General features: G+C 62.2%; 2 protein-coding genes across 2 annotated transcripts; one reads left to right on the forward strand and one right to left on the reverse strand.

Moving 5' to 3' along the window:
* Positions 1 to 1,455: 1,455 nt before the first annotated feature.
* RASL10A (RAS like family 10 member A) lies at positions 1,456 to 4,941 on the forward strand. The gene is made up of 3 exons (XM_050806817.1): positions 1,456 to 2,879; positions 3,923 to 4,047; positions 4,331 to 4,941. Exons 1-3 carry the CDS (start codon positions 1,818 to 1,820, stop codon positions 4,596 to 4,598), a joined length of 1,455 nt encoding a protein of 484 aa, XP_050662774.1. The 5' UTR covers positions 1,456 to 1,817; the 3' UTR covers positions 4,599 to 4,941.
* Positions 4,942 to 5,090: 149 nt separating this feature from the next.
* GAS2L1 (growth arrest specific 2 like 1) lies at positions 5,091 to 11,230 on the reverse strand. The gene is made up of 6 exons (XM_050806804.1): positions 10,689 to 11,230; positions 9,108 to 9,759; positions 7,328 to 7,435; positions 7,140 to 7,236; positions 6,876 to 7,047; positions 5,091 to 6,413 (listed from the first exon to the last, which is right to left on the reverse strand). Exons 2-6 carry the CDS (start codon positions 9,738 to 9,740, stop codon positions 5,378 to 5,380), a joined length of 2,046 nt encoding a protein of 681 aa, XP_050662761.1. The 5' UTR covers positions 9,741 to 9,759; positions 10,689 to 11,230; the 3' UTR covers positions 5,091 to 5,377.
* Between the last annotated feature and the right edge of the window lie 1,332 nt (positions 11,231 to 12,562).

A 12,562-nucleotide genomic window follows, 5' to 3' on the forward strand; every position in this document is an offset into this window, starting at 1 on the left:
AGACCAGCCTGACCAATATGGTGAAACCCTGTCTCTACTAAAAAATACAAAAATTAGCCGGGGTGGTGGTGTGTGCCTGTAGTCCCAGCTACTCTTGAGGCTGAGACAGGAGAATTGCTTAAACCCAGGAGGTAGAGGTTGCAGTAAGCCAAGATCGCACCCCTGCACTCCAGCCTGGGTGACAGAGCGAGACTCCATCTCAAAACAAACAAGACTGTCCTAGTGTCAACTTTTCAGACTTCTGGGTTTTGTTGTTGTGTTGCTGAGTGCCTTGTTATTTACTCCTTGCCTTGTTCCCCAAAGGAATTGAAGCAGCTCACAAAACCCGGAAGCCTGAAAAGTCAAAAACTCAGAAGTTTGGCTGGATGTGGTGGCTCACGCCTGTAATCCCAGCACTTTTGGAGGCTGAGGAGGGAGGATCGCTTAAGCCAGGAGTTCAAGAGCAGCCTAGGCAACATAGTGAGATTCTGCCTCTACAAAAAGTAAAAATAAACAAATTAGCTAGATGTCATAGCATGCACCTGCAGTCCCAGCTATTTGAGAGGCTGAGGCAAGGAGGATCACTTGAACCCAGGGGGTTGAGGATGCAGTGAGCTATGATGACACCACTGCACTCCAACTTGGGTGACAGAGCAAGACCTTATCTCAAACAACAACAACAAAACCCAGAAGTCTGAAAAGTTACAATGTGAAAGAGGACATCAAATGAAAGGAAAAATCATGGTAGGAAAGAAAGATGAAGGCAGCAGTCCCCACTCACTGAGCTAGAAGACCTGGAACACTGGACAGAGGTGGTTCTGAGCTCCCTAGTGGCTGAGGAGAGGAGTGAAAGCAGATCCCAGTCCCTGATCCGGTTCATGAGAGGATGAAAGCACAGCCATTGTTCTGGAGACACTTTCTGGTTGTCATCATGGACAGGCTCCCTGGAGGATGTGCCTCCTCCCGCTTCAGGATTTAGCTCTTCTACCTCCCCTGGGGTGGGGTGGGTACATTGTCTGTGCTTTGACAGTCCCTAGATCTCATGTGTTCTAGAACCCTCTCTTCCAAAGCAGAACTTTTTTTTTTTTCTGTTTTCTGTTTTTTAAATCCATTTCAGCCTCCTGACAAGCAATAAGATTTGGAATATTTGTTGAGGGGATGAATAAATGAACTCCTTAGTGCGGAGGTATCTGTGCATTGCGGCCATTTCTTGAGCATTGTCATTTGCAGGTCAGAGATGTGGGAGCCCCACACAGCGGGGAGGAGAGCAGAGGCGGAGGATGGGGGGTTGGGCTAACCTAGGCTTTCCAAGCTGTGATGGGGCAGGAGCTTCTCCACTAGCTCCAGGAAGGGGAACTTGGGCTCTGGGCGCCTGTTTTGAAGAGGTTGCACCCCTTTGAGGGGACCTACGGGTTGCAAGTCACGCAGGAAACGTGACCTTAGCAGTGAGGGCGGTGGAGTGGGCCAATTTCTGGATCTTTATTTAGTCACCTCCAGCCTTGTTGGGACAGGGATCTGGGGCTAAGCCGCTGTGGTCTCGGCACCCTCTGTCCCCACTTCCCCTCGAGGACGGCCGTTTGAATATTGTCTAGTGTGGGCCATTTACCCCCGTGGGCAGGAGGAAGGTAGGAGGGACCTCAGAGGAGACTTCAAGGGCCCCCCCACTGCCCTTCTAACCTTGCAGATTCCCCTCTGGGGCCTGTTTCCTCTTCTCTCAACCAGCGATGCCAGGCTGAGGCTGTCGGTTCGAGAATCACGTAGGTAATAGCTTAGTAAAGGGCCTGGCACATAGTAGGCTCTCAAGAAAAGGTCGGAGCCTCTTGAGGAGTCTGCCTGTGATGGATGCGGAGCACAGACCCAGCGCAGTGCGGCGATTCGCCCAAGGTCACACAGCCGCCCCCCCAATTCGGACCCTGGGCGGCCTGACCCCGGGGCCGGGGCTTGTCGGGTGCCAGCGTGGGGGCGAGCAGTGTTTGGAAGAGCGGCCGCGGCCGTGGCCGTGGCCGTGGGTGGAAAGGGGCTTCTATTTTGGAGCGAGTGAGAGGAGCGGGACACGCGGAGGGGGTAAGGGAGGGGTGGGCTCTCTCCGGCATCTCTGTCCCCCAGTCACCTTCCTGCAACCCTTCCTGGGAGGGGCGTTCTGGGCGGTGGGGGAAGGTGGGAGGGGCGGGCGGTTACCTCATCGCCGCCTCCGGGAGGCCCCGCTCGCTCGCGCCGCCGGCTGGGGCGGCGACTCCAGGCGCGGAAGCGAGAGAAGGACAGAGACACAGAGGCTTCGGGAGGCACTGCTGCCCCCCGCGCCCCGCACCGCTGCGGGACCCGTGCCGCGAGGAGGGCGGACTTCGGGGCCCCGCGCGGCCGCCGGCGCCTGGGTTGGCGCTGCGGGGCGGAGGCAGTGTCTGAGCGCCGCTCCGGGTCTGCTCTCTCCCGAGCTTCGGCACCCGCCCGAGCCGCTCGCGAGTCCGCCACCTGTCTGCCCACTCCGTTGTCTGTCCGCCCTCCCGCCGCCAGCTCCGGCCTCGGGCCTGCCCTCTCCGGTCTCCGTGTTCCGGGGTCGACGAGAAGCGCGGCGGGGCCGGGGCGCACCGGGCAGGGCGCGCGGGGCGCACGGCCGGGGGGCGCACGGCGCGGCGCCGGCCCATGAGGCTTTCCAGAGCGGAGAGCGGCAGCGCCGGCCGGCCATGGGGGGCAGCCTGCGGGTGGCCGTTCTAGGCGCCCCGGGCGTGGGCAAGACGGCCATCATCCGCCAGTTCCTGTTCGGTGACTACCCCGAGCGCCACCGGCCCACGGACGGGCCGCGCCTCTACCGACCCGCGGTGCTGCTCGACGGCGCCGTCTACGACTTAAGCATCCGCGACGGCGACGTCGCTGGCCCCGGCTCGAGCCCTGGGGGTCCGGAGGTAGCGGCTCGAGGAGCGGGCAGGGGCGTGTGACAGCGTGAGAGGTGTGCGTGCTCGGTGCACACGTGCGTGTCCGCGTGGAGGCCTCGGGCGCCTGGCTGTGCTCCGGTATGGAGGGATGTGTGTGCTTCCTGGGATAGTTGAGTTTCAGCCCTTCCCGCCGACATGGAGACTCCCAAGCCCAGGCTGGAGGCAGGGCGATTTTGCCCAGGGGCGTTCCCTTGCTCCTGAGAGCGACTCCACCTTTGCCTGCCTCGGCTGGGGGGTGTGGAGCAGCTCGTGGTGGTGCATAGCGGTGCCTTTCCGCGAGTGTGGCGTTTTGTGTTTGGGGCCTTGAGCAGAGTTACAATGGGAGAGACTGGGGTCAGGAGTAGGGGTGTACTTACTACGGGGGCTGGTGGAGGGGTTCATTCTCTGCCCCCTCATTCCTGTGCCCTGGAGCGAAGGCTCGTTAAGTAAAGGACAGACCTCCGACCCTAGAGCAGTGAAGAAGAAAGAGCAGACAGGATTAAGCAGGGCTTCCTGGAGGGGGTGGCATTTGAGCTGAACCTGGAAGACCGAGTGAAGTTCTGAGTAAAGGGAGTGGCAAAAGCATAGCAGGTGGAAAGACCAGCAGGTGCTTACGCCAGGGGTATAAACGGTTACAGCTGACAACGTGGGGGCGTGGTGGACCACGGGGCTCCGGGCGGCCACGGGCTTTGGAATTAGTCTTAGAGGCAGTGGTAAGCACTGAAGGCATCTAGGGAGGAGAGTGGCCTGAGCCGAGTTGGGGAAAGCTGAAAAGAGGAAGATTCTGGGTAAACAGAGGGGAGACCAAGGATGTAGGAGGGTGGCTGACAGGCTCCAGGCACGATTTGGAAAATTTTACCCTGGTGGTCATAAGGAGACAGGGCCCGGGAAACTTGGGGGAGGGGCGCAGAGGGCTGGATGGAGGTGATGTTGGCCTGAGGATGAACTAGGTTTAGCGTCCAGACCCCTGCAGAGGGTTCGAGAGCGGGAGAGTGGAAAGGAGGCTTCCGCAAACCCTGGCCTCCTGTCCCCAGGAGTGGCCAGACCCTAAGGACTGGAGCTTGCAGGACACGGACGCCTTCGTGCTGGTCTACGACATCTGCAGCCCGGACAGTTTCGACTACGTGAAGGCCCTGCGGCAGCGCATCGCGGAGACCAGGTGGGGGCGCGGCAGGTCTGGCGGTGGGGAGCTAGGGCAGGTCTGGCCCGGCCTTTGCCTGAGGGGAGTGTGTAGGGTCTCCCAACGTCGTGGGCCGGGTCTTAGGCCTTCGCCCGTGGGAAGGTCTTCAGCTGTATGTGCTCTTTTGCCCACATGGGCCTGGAGTTCGGGGAGGGCCTCTGGCTGTAGGAAGGGAATGCGCCTGCGTGTGTATACCCACTGGGGGAATTCTCCGGCCGTGGGGTCCCCGGCACCGCGTCTCTCATCTCCATTCGGCCCCCAGGCCGGCGGGCGCGCCCGAAGCGCCCATCCTGGTGGTAGGCAACAAGCGAGACAGGCAGCGGCTGCGCTTCGGACCGCGGCGCGCGCTGGCCGCCCTGGTGCGCAGGGGCTGGCGCTGCGGCTACCTCGAGTGCTCGGCCAAGTACAACTGGCACGTGCTGCGTCTCTTCCGCGAGCTGCTGCGCTGCGCTCTGGTGCGCGCGCGCCCTGCACACCCGGCCCTGCGCCTGCAGGGGGCGCTGCATCCAGCGCGCTGCAGCCTCATGTGACCCAATTGGACAGTGCCATCCATGGGCCCCACCTTGTGACTGGGACAACCCGGGACGTGGATTGGACAGGATCGCCCAACTTCACTGGGACTGGACAGGGCAATCTCTGCCCTGATTGGATGAGGCCTAAGCGACGGGCCTCTTTTTGAACCTCATTGGACCCAACCAGGTCCCAAGCTCCATTGGAGATGACCAGTCCTTTCTGGGACCTCAGTGGGTCACAATCCCACTGGATGGAAAGGACTTGGCTATGAATTTGGAAACGCGAGGCCTGCTCCTGGAGCTTCACTGGACATATTCTTTATGCCACTCCTATCGCAGGATAATAAACGAGAAAATAATTGAGTGCACCTGGGATTTCTGGGCTGGGCGGGATAACGCTTTAAATCTAGAGGTCAGAGCTGCCAGGCTTGACCTCCAGGCAGTTAACTTCAGGGTCCTCGAAAAGGTCTGAACGGCCCCAACGCGGAGTCCCCAAGAAACAGACAGGTGGCTGGAGCAAAACTTTACTGTCAGAGGCTCTGCTGGGCCACAGGTCTTCAGGACACCGGGCTGGCCCGGCCTCCTCTAAGGCATTCAATAATATTAGTAATTAAATAGCAACGCTCATCCCCCAATCGGAATGTACAACAGAGGTCCCATTGTGCCATGTGGTCCCAAAGGGTCTGGTCCCATGAGGTCTGGTACTCAAGAGGCAGAGGGGGCTCCCTGATGCAGAGGGGTTAAGGCCACAAAGGAAAAGGAGAAGGGATGGGGTCTGGGGACAGTGAGCTGGTCCATCACATCCAAGAATCTGGCTCAGCCCTTGGGGTGACTGAGTGCAGGGCATGCCAGGTCCCAAGCTCTGCGGGTCCGGAGGGGCGGCGGGGGCCCCGAGGCGTGGGGATGCGTGAGGGTTTACGGTCTGGCTGTGTGTCCATCCGACCCCGTGCCCAGGTCCTCAAGGGTTCGGGGCCAGCCAGGGAGCTCCCAGGTGCATCTAGTGGCCCCCCCATGCCAGGGCAGGGGCTGCCTTCATCGGAAGAGCTGGAAAGGGCTTGGCTTCGCGGCCCAGGCAGGCCATTGGCCGTCCGGCCAGAGTCCCCAGGTTGGCCACATTTGCCACCCAGGACGCTGAGGGACGAAGAGGAGGAACTGGAGGAACAGTAGGCAGAGTCAGGAGCTGGAGGGTCAGGGGCCCGAGCTGGGTCAGGGGCTGGTCCAGTGGGGGTCACGCTAGCAACAGCCTCAAGAGCCCGGGCATTGGCCAGGAACTCCTCTTCCAGGCGCCGAAACAGCTGCTGCTCCTGCTGCGGGTCGAGCTGCAGGGGTGTGCGGAAGATGCTGGCCGGTGTGGTGCCCAACTCTGGACTGGGGCTGGAGACCCGTGAAAGCCGGGGTGCTGCAGGGCTGCGGGCACGGGGAGTCTGGGGGGTGCTCCTGCCCGAGCCCCCAGTGCCCCTGCCCCTTGGCACCCATGAGTGCTGCCCGTCTCGATCCCTGCGCACAAGCAGCACAGCCTGCTCCTCGCGGCTCTGGCTCCGGGCCCGCCGGGCAGGGCTGGGGGCTGACAACTGGGCTCCCCTGCCTCCTGGGGCCCCCCGGGGCCGGCCCCGATCCAGCCGGTCTCGGGACTGGCTGCGCAGGGCAGGAGGCCGTCTCGGAGAGGCCGGGGTGCCTGTGGTCAGCCGCCGGCTGGGTCGCTCCCTCCGGGGGCCAGTGCCTGTGTCATCACTGCGGGTACCAAGGGGGCCGCTCTGGGCGGAGGAGGCTGAGGAGTCACTGTCCCCGGAGTAGCGGCGGGAGCGGGGATGGGGGGGCAGCTGATCCCGGGGCCTGGGGCAGGGGGACAAGAGAGACAAATGGGGTACCACGGAAGGACTGGCATGCAGAACAGGCAGGGAGAGGAACAGCAGGGTATGTGGCTGGTGGACGGGGCTGTCAGGGGCATCGGTCTGTCCTGGGGACTTCCAGGGAGAAGTGAGCAGCTTCCTCCAGCCACCCAGGGCCCCAAAAGCCACGGAAGAAGAAGTTTCCTGGGCTCTAGACACCCCCCTTCCCAGAACGGGCCAGAGGAAGCAAGAGCTGGACTGGCTGCCGCCCAGCCACAGGGCCCGCCCCAGCTGTGTTGTTGGTTTGGTTGTGTTGCCATGGAGATGGGAAGCTAGGCCCGCCCCCACCCACGGGAACTTTTCCCAGGGTGTGAGTCACTCTGGCGCACAGGCAACCCGTCATGCAGGCCAGGGCTGACGCCCCCCAACCCTCTGGACCCTCACCCCTCGTCCTCCTGCATCTCACCTGGGCGGGGTCTCAGGCCCCTCCTTTGTGCTTCGTAAGCTAAGGGGAGTCATCTCAGGTCGGGAGCCCCGACGCTCACTCCCGGGAACTGGGCTAGCAGGGCGGGGACTGGGAATGGGCGACACCCTCTGCGGAGAAAAGGTACGGACCCTCGGCTGGGGTGGGCGATGAGCTGCAGGGAGAGAGGACAGGCAGCATGTGAGGGACGTAGCCACACAAGCGAGTCCCCTGCCCATCCACCCCCAGCCCCACCGCAGCACTGACCGGTGGAGGAGCAGCGGCACGGGTCGTGCTTGTCCAGGTAATGCTCCAGCGTGTCCCAGCCACCACCCACTCGCACCATCACGTGGCTCCTCAGCACCTGCAGGCGTGGGCAGGTCATGGCTGTGCCCCGGGTGCCCGGCAGCCCACCACCTTGGCTGCTGCCCACTAGAGGGGCCCCTGGCCCTTACCCGCACAAAGATGAGCAGGCTCGAGTCCCCCACACGGTACTTCCCCTCCGAGACCTTGATCATGGGGAACTGGTCGGGGCAGGTGCAGCGGCCCAGGATCTCCCTCACCTGAGGCCAGAGAGAGGGTAGGGGTCAGAGGTCAAGTCCTCTTCCTGGGGCTTAATGTCAGCCATTCCAGGATCAGGAGGAAGTCAGGCCTTCCAGGGAAGTGGATGGAGGCAGTGTTACCCCAGATGGGGTACAGCTTCTACACATGACCAACCTTTTCTTTTTTTTTTTTTTTTTTTTTTTGAGACAGAGTTTCACTCTTGTTGCCCAGGCTGGAGTGCAACGTTGTGATCTCTGCTAACTGCAACCTCTGCCTTCCAGGTTCCAGCAATTCCCCTGCCACAGCCTCCCGAGCGGCTGGGATTACAGGCATGTGCTACCACGCCTGGCTAATTTTGTATTTTTAGTAGAGATGGGGTTTCTCCATGTTGGCCAGGCTGGTCTCGAACTCCTGACCTCAGGTGATCCACCCACCTCGGCCTCCCAAAGTGCTGGATTACAGGCGTGAGCCACCACGCCCAGCCTTTTACCAGCTCCCCCTTCTTGGCTCTCTGGGCCCAGGGAGCTCCCAGGATGAGATGATGGGGCTGTGGTCACGCCATGGTCTGAGACCCGGTGAGGAACATCCCACAGCTCCTAGAGCTGGGGAAACCCCAGAGCCTGTCCTCACTCCCCCTTCACCCACTTCCCAGACAAGAAGGCTGGGGCCCACAGGAAGGCCAGGCGGGCTATAGGACACAGGCGCAAGGGGCCCCATGCCCCTGGGTGGGCACTGATGCGGAGGGGTACCACAGACACGTGGGACACACAGGCCACTGGCTGGGTGAGCACGCACCACATAAAGCGCCCCACCAGAGCCAGAGCTGCCAAGCTGGCTATGTGGGCAGCCCTGCCCGCCTCCCTGCCCACAGCGGCAGTGGTGCCGCCAAAGGAAATAAGCAGGTGGAGCCTTGAGTGACCCTGGCCCAGGACAGGGGGTGGGGCCCCAGGCTCTGCCCACTGCCATCCGCTATCCGCCTCCCAGGCAGGCACATTGTAGTCCTGACCTTCTGATAAGAAGGAAACTCTTGGTCCAGCCGTTGGGGGTGGCAGGGGCCACCCACATCCTGGGAGAGGAGAGAGTTGGGGGCAGGGCCCGGCACCTTCTATGCTTAGAATCCTGCAGCTCCAAACAGGATCCCCATCCCAGCAATAGCAGCAACCTGGCTAGGCTTCCCAAGGATGCCTGGGGAGTGGGGAGACCTGCAGAGCCCCCCAGGGTACCTACTGTGTGGCAGGCACCTTGCCCAGGGCTTTCCATGCCTCATCTCAACTGAGCATCACAGCACCCACTCAACCTCGAGCCTCCCTGAGGTTCTGGGCACATCTGCCTAAGACTAAGTGCAGGGAGGGCACCGAGGAGGCGCCCCAATCATGCAGTCCCCCAGAAGAAGGAATGCACAAGCTCAGTTGAGGCACAGTTAGCACACAAAGTGAGAGAGGATCGTGCCAGGAGCCCGCATCCTGTCCCAGGCCCGGCTGGGCTGCGTCATCTCCCCAGCACCTCCCTCACTGTGGGCTACCCATTTCCTTGGGGTCAGGTATACATTCCTTGATTTGGTGCTCAACATGTGCACTCTTTGTGGGGCAGGCTGTTCTGCAGATAGCAGGGTGGACCCTGGGAGGTTCAGGGACAGATCGCAGGCACTAGCTGGGCTGTCGGGTCCCTGGCGCCTGGTGCTGGGGGACTCACCAGCTCGTCGAGGTTGCGCAGGTCGCTGGGTGTCATGCGGGGGGCACGGGCAGGAGTCCCTGGTGCAGGGGTGGTTTCAGTGGTGTCCTCCCCAGCAGCAGGGGCGTTGGGGGCTGGGGGTGCAGCACGCAGCTCCCGCTCAATCTCCTGCTCGAACTGCACGAGGCGTGGGGCGAGCAGGCCCAGGCGGGCCCCACGCCGTGCCACCTCCAGCAGGCATAGCACCACGCTCTTCTCGTTCTTGCGAAGCACCAGGTCCTCAGTCTCAAACATGAGCACCTCCGGCACACCCAGCTCCGTGCGGCACCAGCCGATGAAGGTGGCCACGTTGTCGCGGGCCATGAAGGAGCCAGGCACTACACTGTGTGCCTGGAAGGCCACACCTCGGGCCGGTCGGGCAGCTGCCAATGCACGGGCAGCCTCGGTCACGGCGTTGGCATGTTGGCACAGGGTCGTGCCCGTGGCCAGCCCCGTCAGGAAGCCATCACCACCACCCGGGAGACCCAGGCCGTACAAGGCATTGAGCCACTCGGCCAGGTCCTCCTTCATGGCCTCCACGTAGGCCTCACTGGAGCGAAATGGCCGCACGCTCTTGGCCGCTGAGCCCGCGATGCCCGCCACCGGGTCCGCCATGCCCGGACCGGCCGAGTCACTGTAGGCAGGAACACAGGTCAGGATCGCTGTGGGGACCCAGTAAGGGCTCAGTACAAACTAAGCTGCTGGCCACCTGCACCAGTCTGTCACTCAGGGCAAATGCCTGGTTTACATGTTGGCTCTGGGAAATGTCGGTGCTCCAAGTTTCCTCATCTGCGAAATGGGTACAGTAACATTCCCTGCCTCATGGGACTCTATGGGATAATTTTTATAAACTTAAGGTCCATTAAGTGTTTGCTGTGTGACTTTTTGGGGTGCAAACTGGGGCTTGGCTGGGGCCTCCCTCTCAGGCAGGGAGGTGCCCATTGTGAAGGGCTGGGACCTAGAGAAGTGAAGGCAACGGCTAGGGCCCCCAGAGGACACGAAGGGAACCCAGGTCCTGACCTCAGAGTGGGTTATGTGCATGGCTCAGGGCTGGTGCCCACCCCACATCCTGCGGGAAGGTCCCCGCACCTTCCTTGGCCCCCCTTCCATAAGGGCTGTGCCATCATTAACAACGACATAGCAGCAGCAATAGTGTAACAGCACGACCGCACTAGGGCTGAGCAGGCGGAGGCATTATCTCCATTTTACAGATGAGGAAACTGAGGCGCAGAAAGGGCCGAGCTCGTGAAGGTCGCAGAGCTGTGGGTGGAGGAGCCCGGGCGTCCAGGCGGCGCAGCGTGGCCGGTCTCGGCGATCCAGGGCCACGGCCAGGCCCCGCCTCCTCCAAGAAGCCTCCCTAGCGCCCCAGGCCGGTGCCAGCTGGGCCAGGCCTCAGAGCGGCCTCCGCAGGCCCCGCCGGTGCTCGGGCCTGGGCCCAGAGAGGGCGCGGGGCCGCCCAAGGTCACACAGCCCCGGGGAACAGAGGCCGCGGACGTCGCTTCCCGGCCCTCCGCCCCCGTCCATGCGCACCAGGCAGGGAGTGCTGGGGGTCCCCGCGCTCACCTGGCTCATCCCGCGGCTCCGGGGAGCATCGCCCCGGCGGGGGCCGGAGCCGGGCCGGGCCCGCCGCAGGGAGGCGCCGCCTGAGCCGCAGCTGGATCTGTCCCGCGCCGCGGCCTCCTCCTCGCCGCCGTCTCCGCCCCGCCTCCCTGGAATTCGGATCCGGCCCGGAGGGGGCGGGCGGGGCTGCGCGCTCTTAAAGGGGCCGCCCCTTTCCCCAGTCGGCGGGGCAGACAGGGGAAGAGCTGGGGTCTCCCCACGCGATCGGGCCGGGAATCCCGGGTCTTCAAGCGCTCTCGACGAAGAGGGCCCCAGGGTCCCCAGACAACTGCGACCGGCCCAGGCGCCCCAGCCCCACCCAGCCTAGTACCCGGGGCCCCGTCCAACCTCTTTGATCCCCTGGGGAGGAGGTTGGGACCTTTTAATCCTCCGCCTCCCGGGACGGTGGGCTCCCCGGGCTGGCGCACAGCACGGCCTGTTCCCAAGATGAAGTCAGGAAGCGATAGCGGCTGGGCGCTGCGAAGTCACCTCCTCCCGGGTGGATCTCCCCTGGCCAGATAACCGGCACCGCCGCGGGGAGGGGAGGATGGCCCTGGTGACTGAGGGCTCCTTGTGCTCACGGAATGCTCGGTTTTGACCTTGAGATGAGGGGAACCGGTTTTACAGATGAGGATACTGAGGCTTAGAGAAGTAGGCAGATGGCCAAGGCCAGAGTTCCGCACAGAACAGGGGACGGGGGCATGGGAGGCCGGCCGGACACGGGAGGGTTAAGCCCCACTAGGCTCTTTTTAAACTGCAGAGGACAGACCGCCGGGATCAGCGGGAAATCCTGCCCCCTGCTGCTGCCGGCTGGGTTGGGCGGGACGCCGGGCGGGTCTGGGCGGCAGCCATGCTACACGGGCGGGGCCGGCCTGCAGGGAAGCGCCGCCGACCACAGCCAGGCTCAGAGCTCCAATAAATCTCCTACTGTGTGCTACCAACACTGCTCTGCGCCCTTGACCTGAATGGACTGGCGTGCCACCTCTGTGAGGGACGCTCATGCCCAACCGGGGCACCGTCAGGAGAGCAGCTGGTGGAGCCGGGATTTGAACATGATTATGATGACGCCCTGGTCCACAGATCAGCAGCATTGGTTGAGCACCTATTGTTAGCCAGGCCTCTTGGTGCCAGGCACTCACAGACATCATCCCAGAGTCCTTGTGATTTTTTCTTTTCTTTTTTTTGAGACAGTGTCTCACTCTGTCCCTTGCTCAGGCTGGAGTGCAGTGGCTAGATCTTGGCTCACTGCAACCTCCACCTCCCAGGTTCAAGCGATTCTTCTGTCTCAGCCTCCCGAGTAGCTGGGATTACAGGCGTGAGCCACCACATCCGGCTTTTTGTATTTGTAGTAGAGATGGGGTTTTACCATGTTGGCCAGATTGGTCTCGAACTCCTGACCTCAGGCGATCCGCCTGCCTCCCAAAGTGCTGGGATTATAGGCATGAGCCTGTGTGGCTTTTTCAAAGTTGTTTTCTCACCTCAGTGCCTGGCATGGCACTTCCTCCAGTGAGGAAGGCAGAAATTAACAATCCTCAAGGCTGACACCTGCATGGCACCTACTGTGTGCTGGGTCTCTTTGGGCACTGGAAATCAACAGCAAAACAGCAGGGAACCAAGCAGTGCCAGCTCTCAGGGCCTGCTGTCCCAGTGGCAGGGAGGCAGCCTCAGGGCAGAGACAGGGATGAGGTGCAGGGGAGACGGGGAGGGAGCTGGGTGAGGGTGTGAGTGTGAGGGGGGCTGCAACTTAAAATCCCTCATCAGGAAGGGAGATGAGGGAGGAAGCCCGGGGATATCTGGAGGGGGAGAGGGAATGGTCAGTGCAAAGGCCCCAAAGTGTG

The sequence above is a fragment of the Macaca thibetana genome, chromosome 10, assembly GCF_024542745.1.
Source record: "Macaca thibetana thibetana isolate TM-01 chromosome 10, ASM2454274v1, whole genome shotgun sequence".
In the NCBI taxonomy this organism is placed as follows: domain Eukaryota; kingdom Metazoa; phylum Chordata; class Mammalia; order Primates; family Cercopithecidae; genus Macaca; species Macaca thibetana.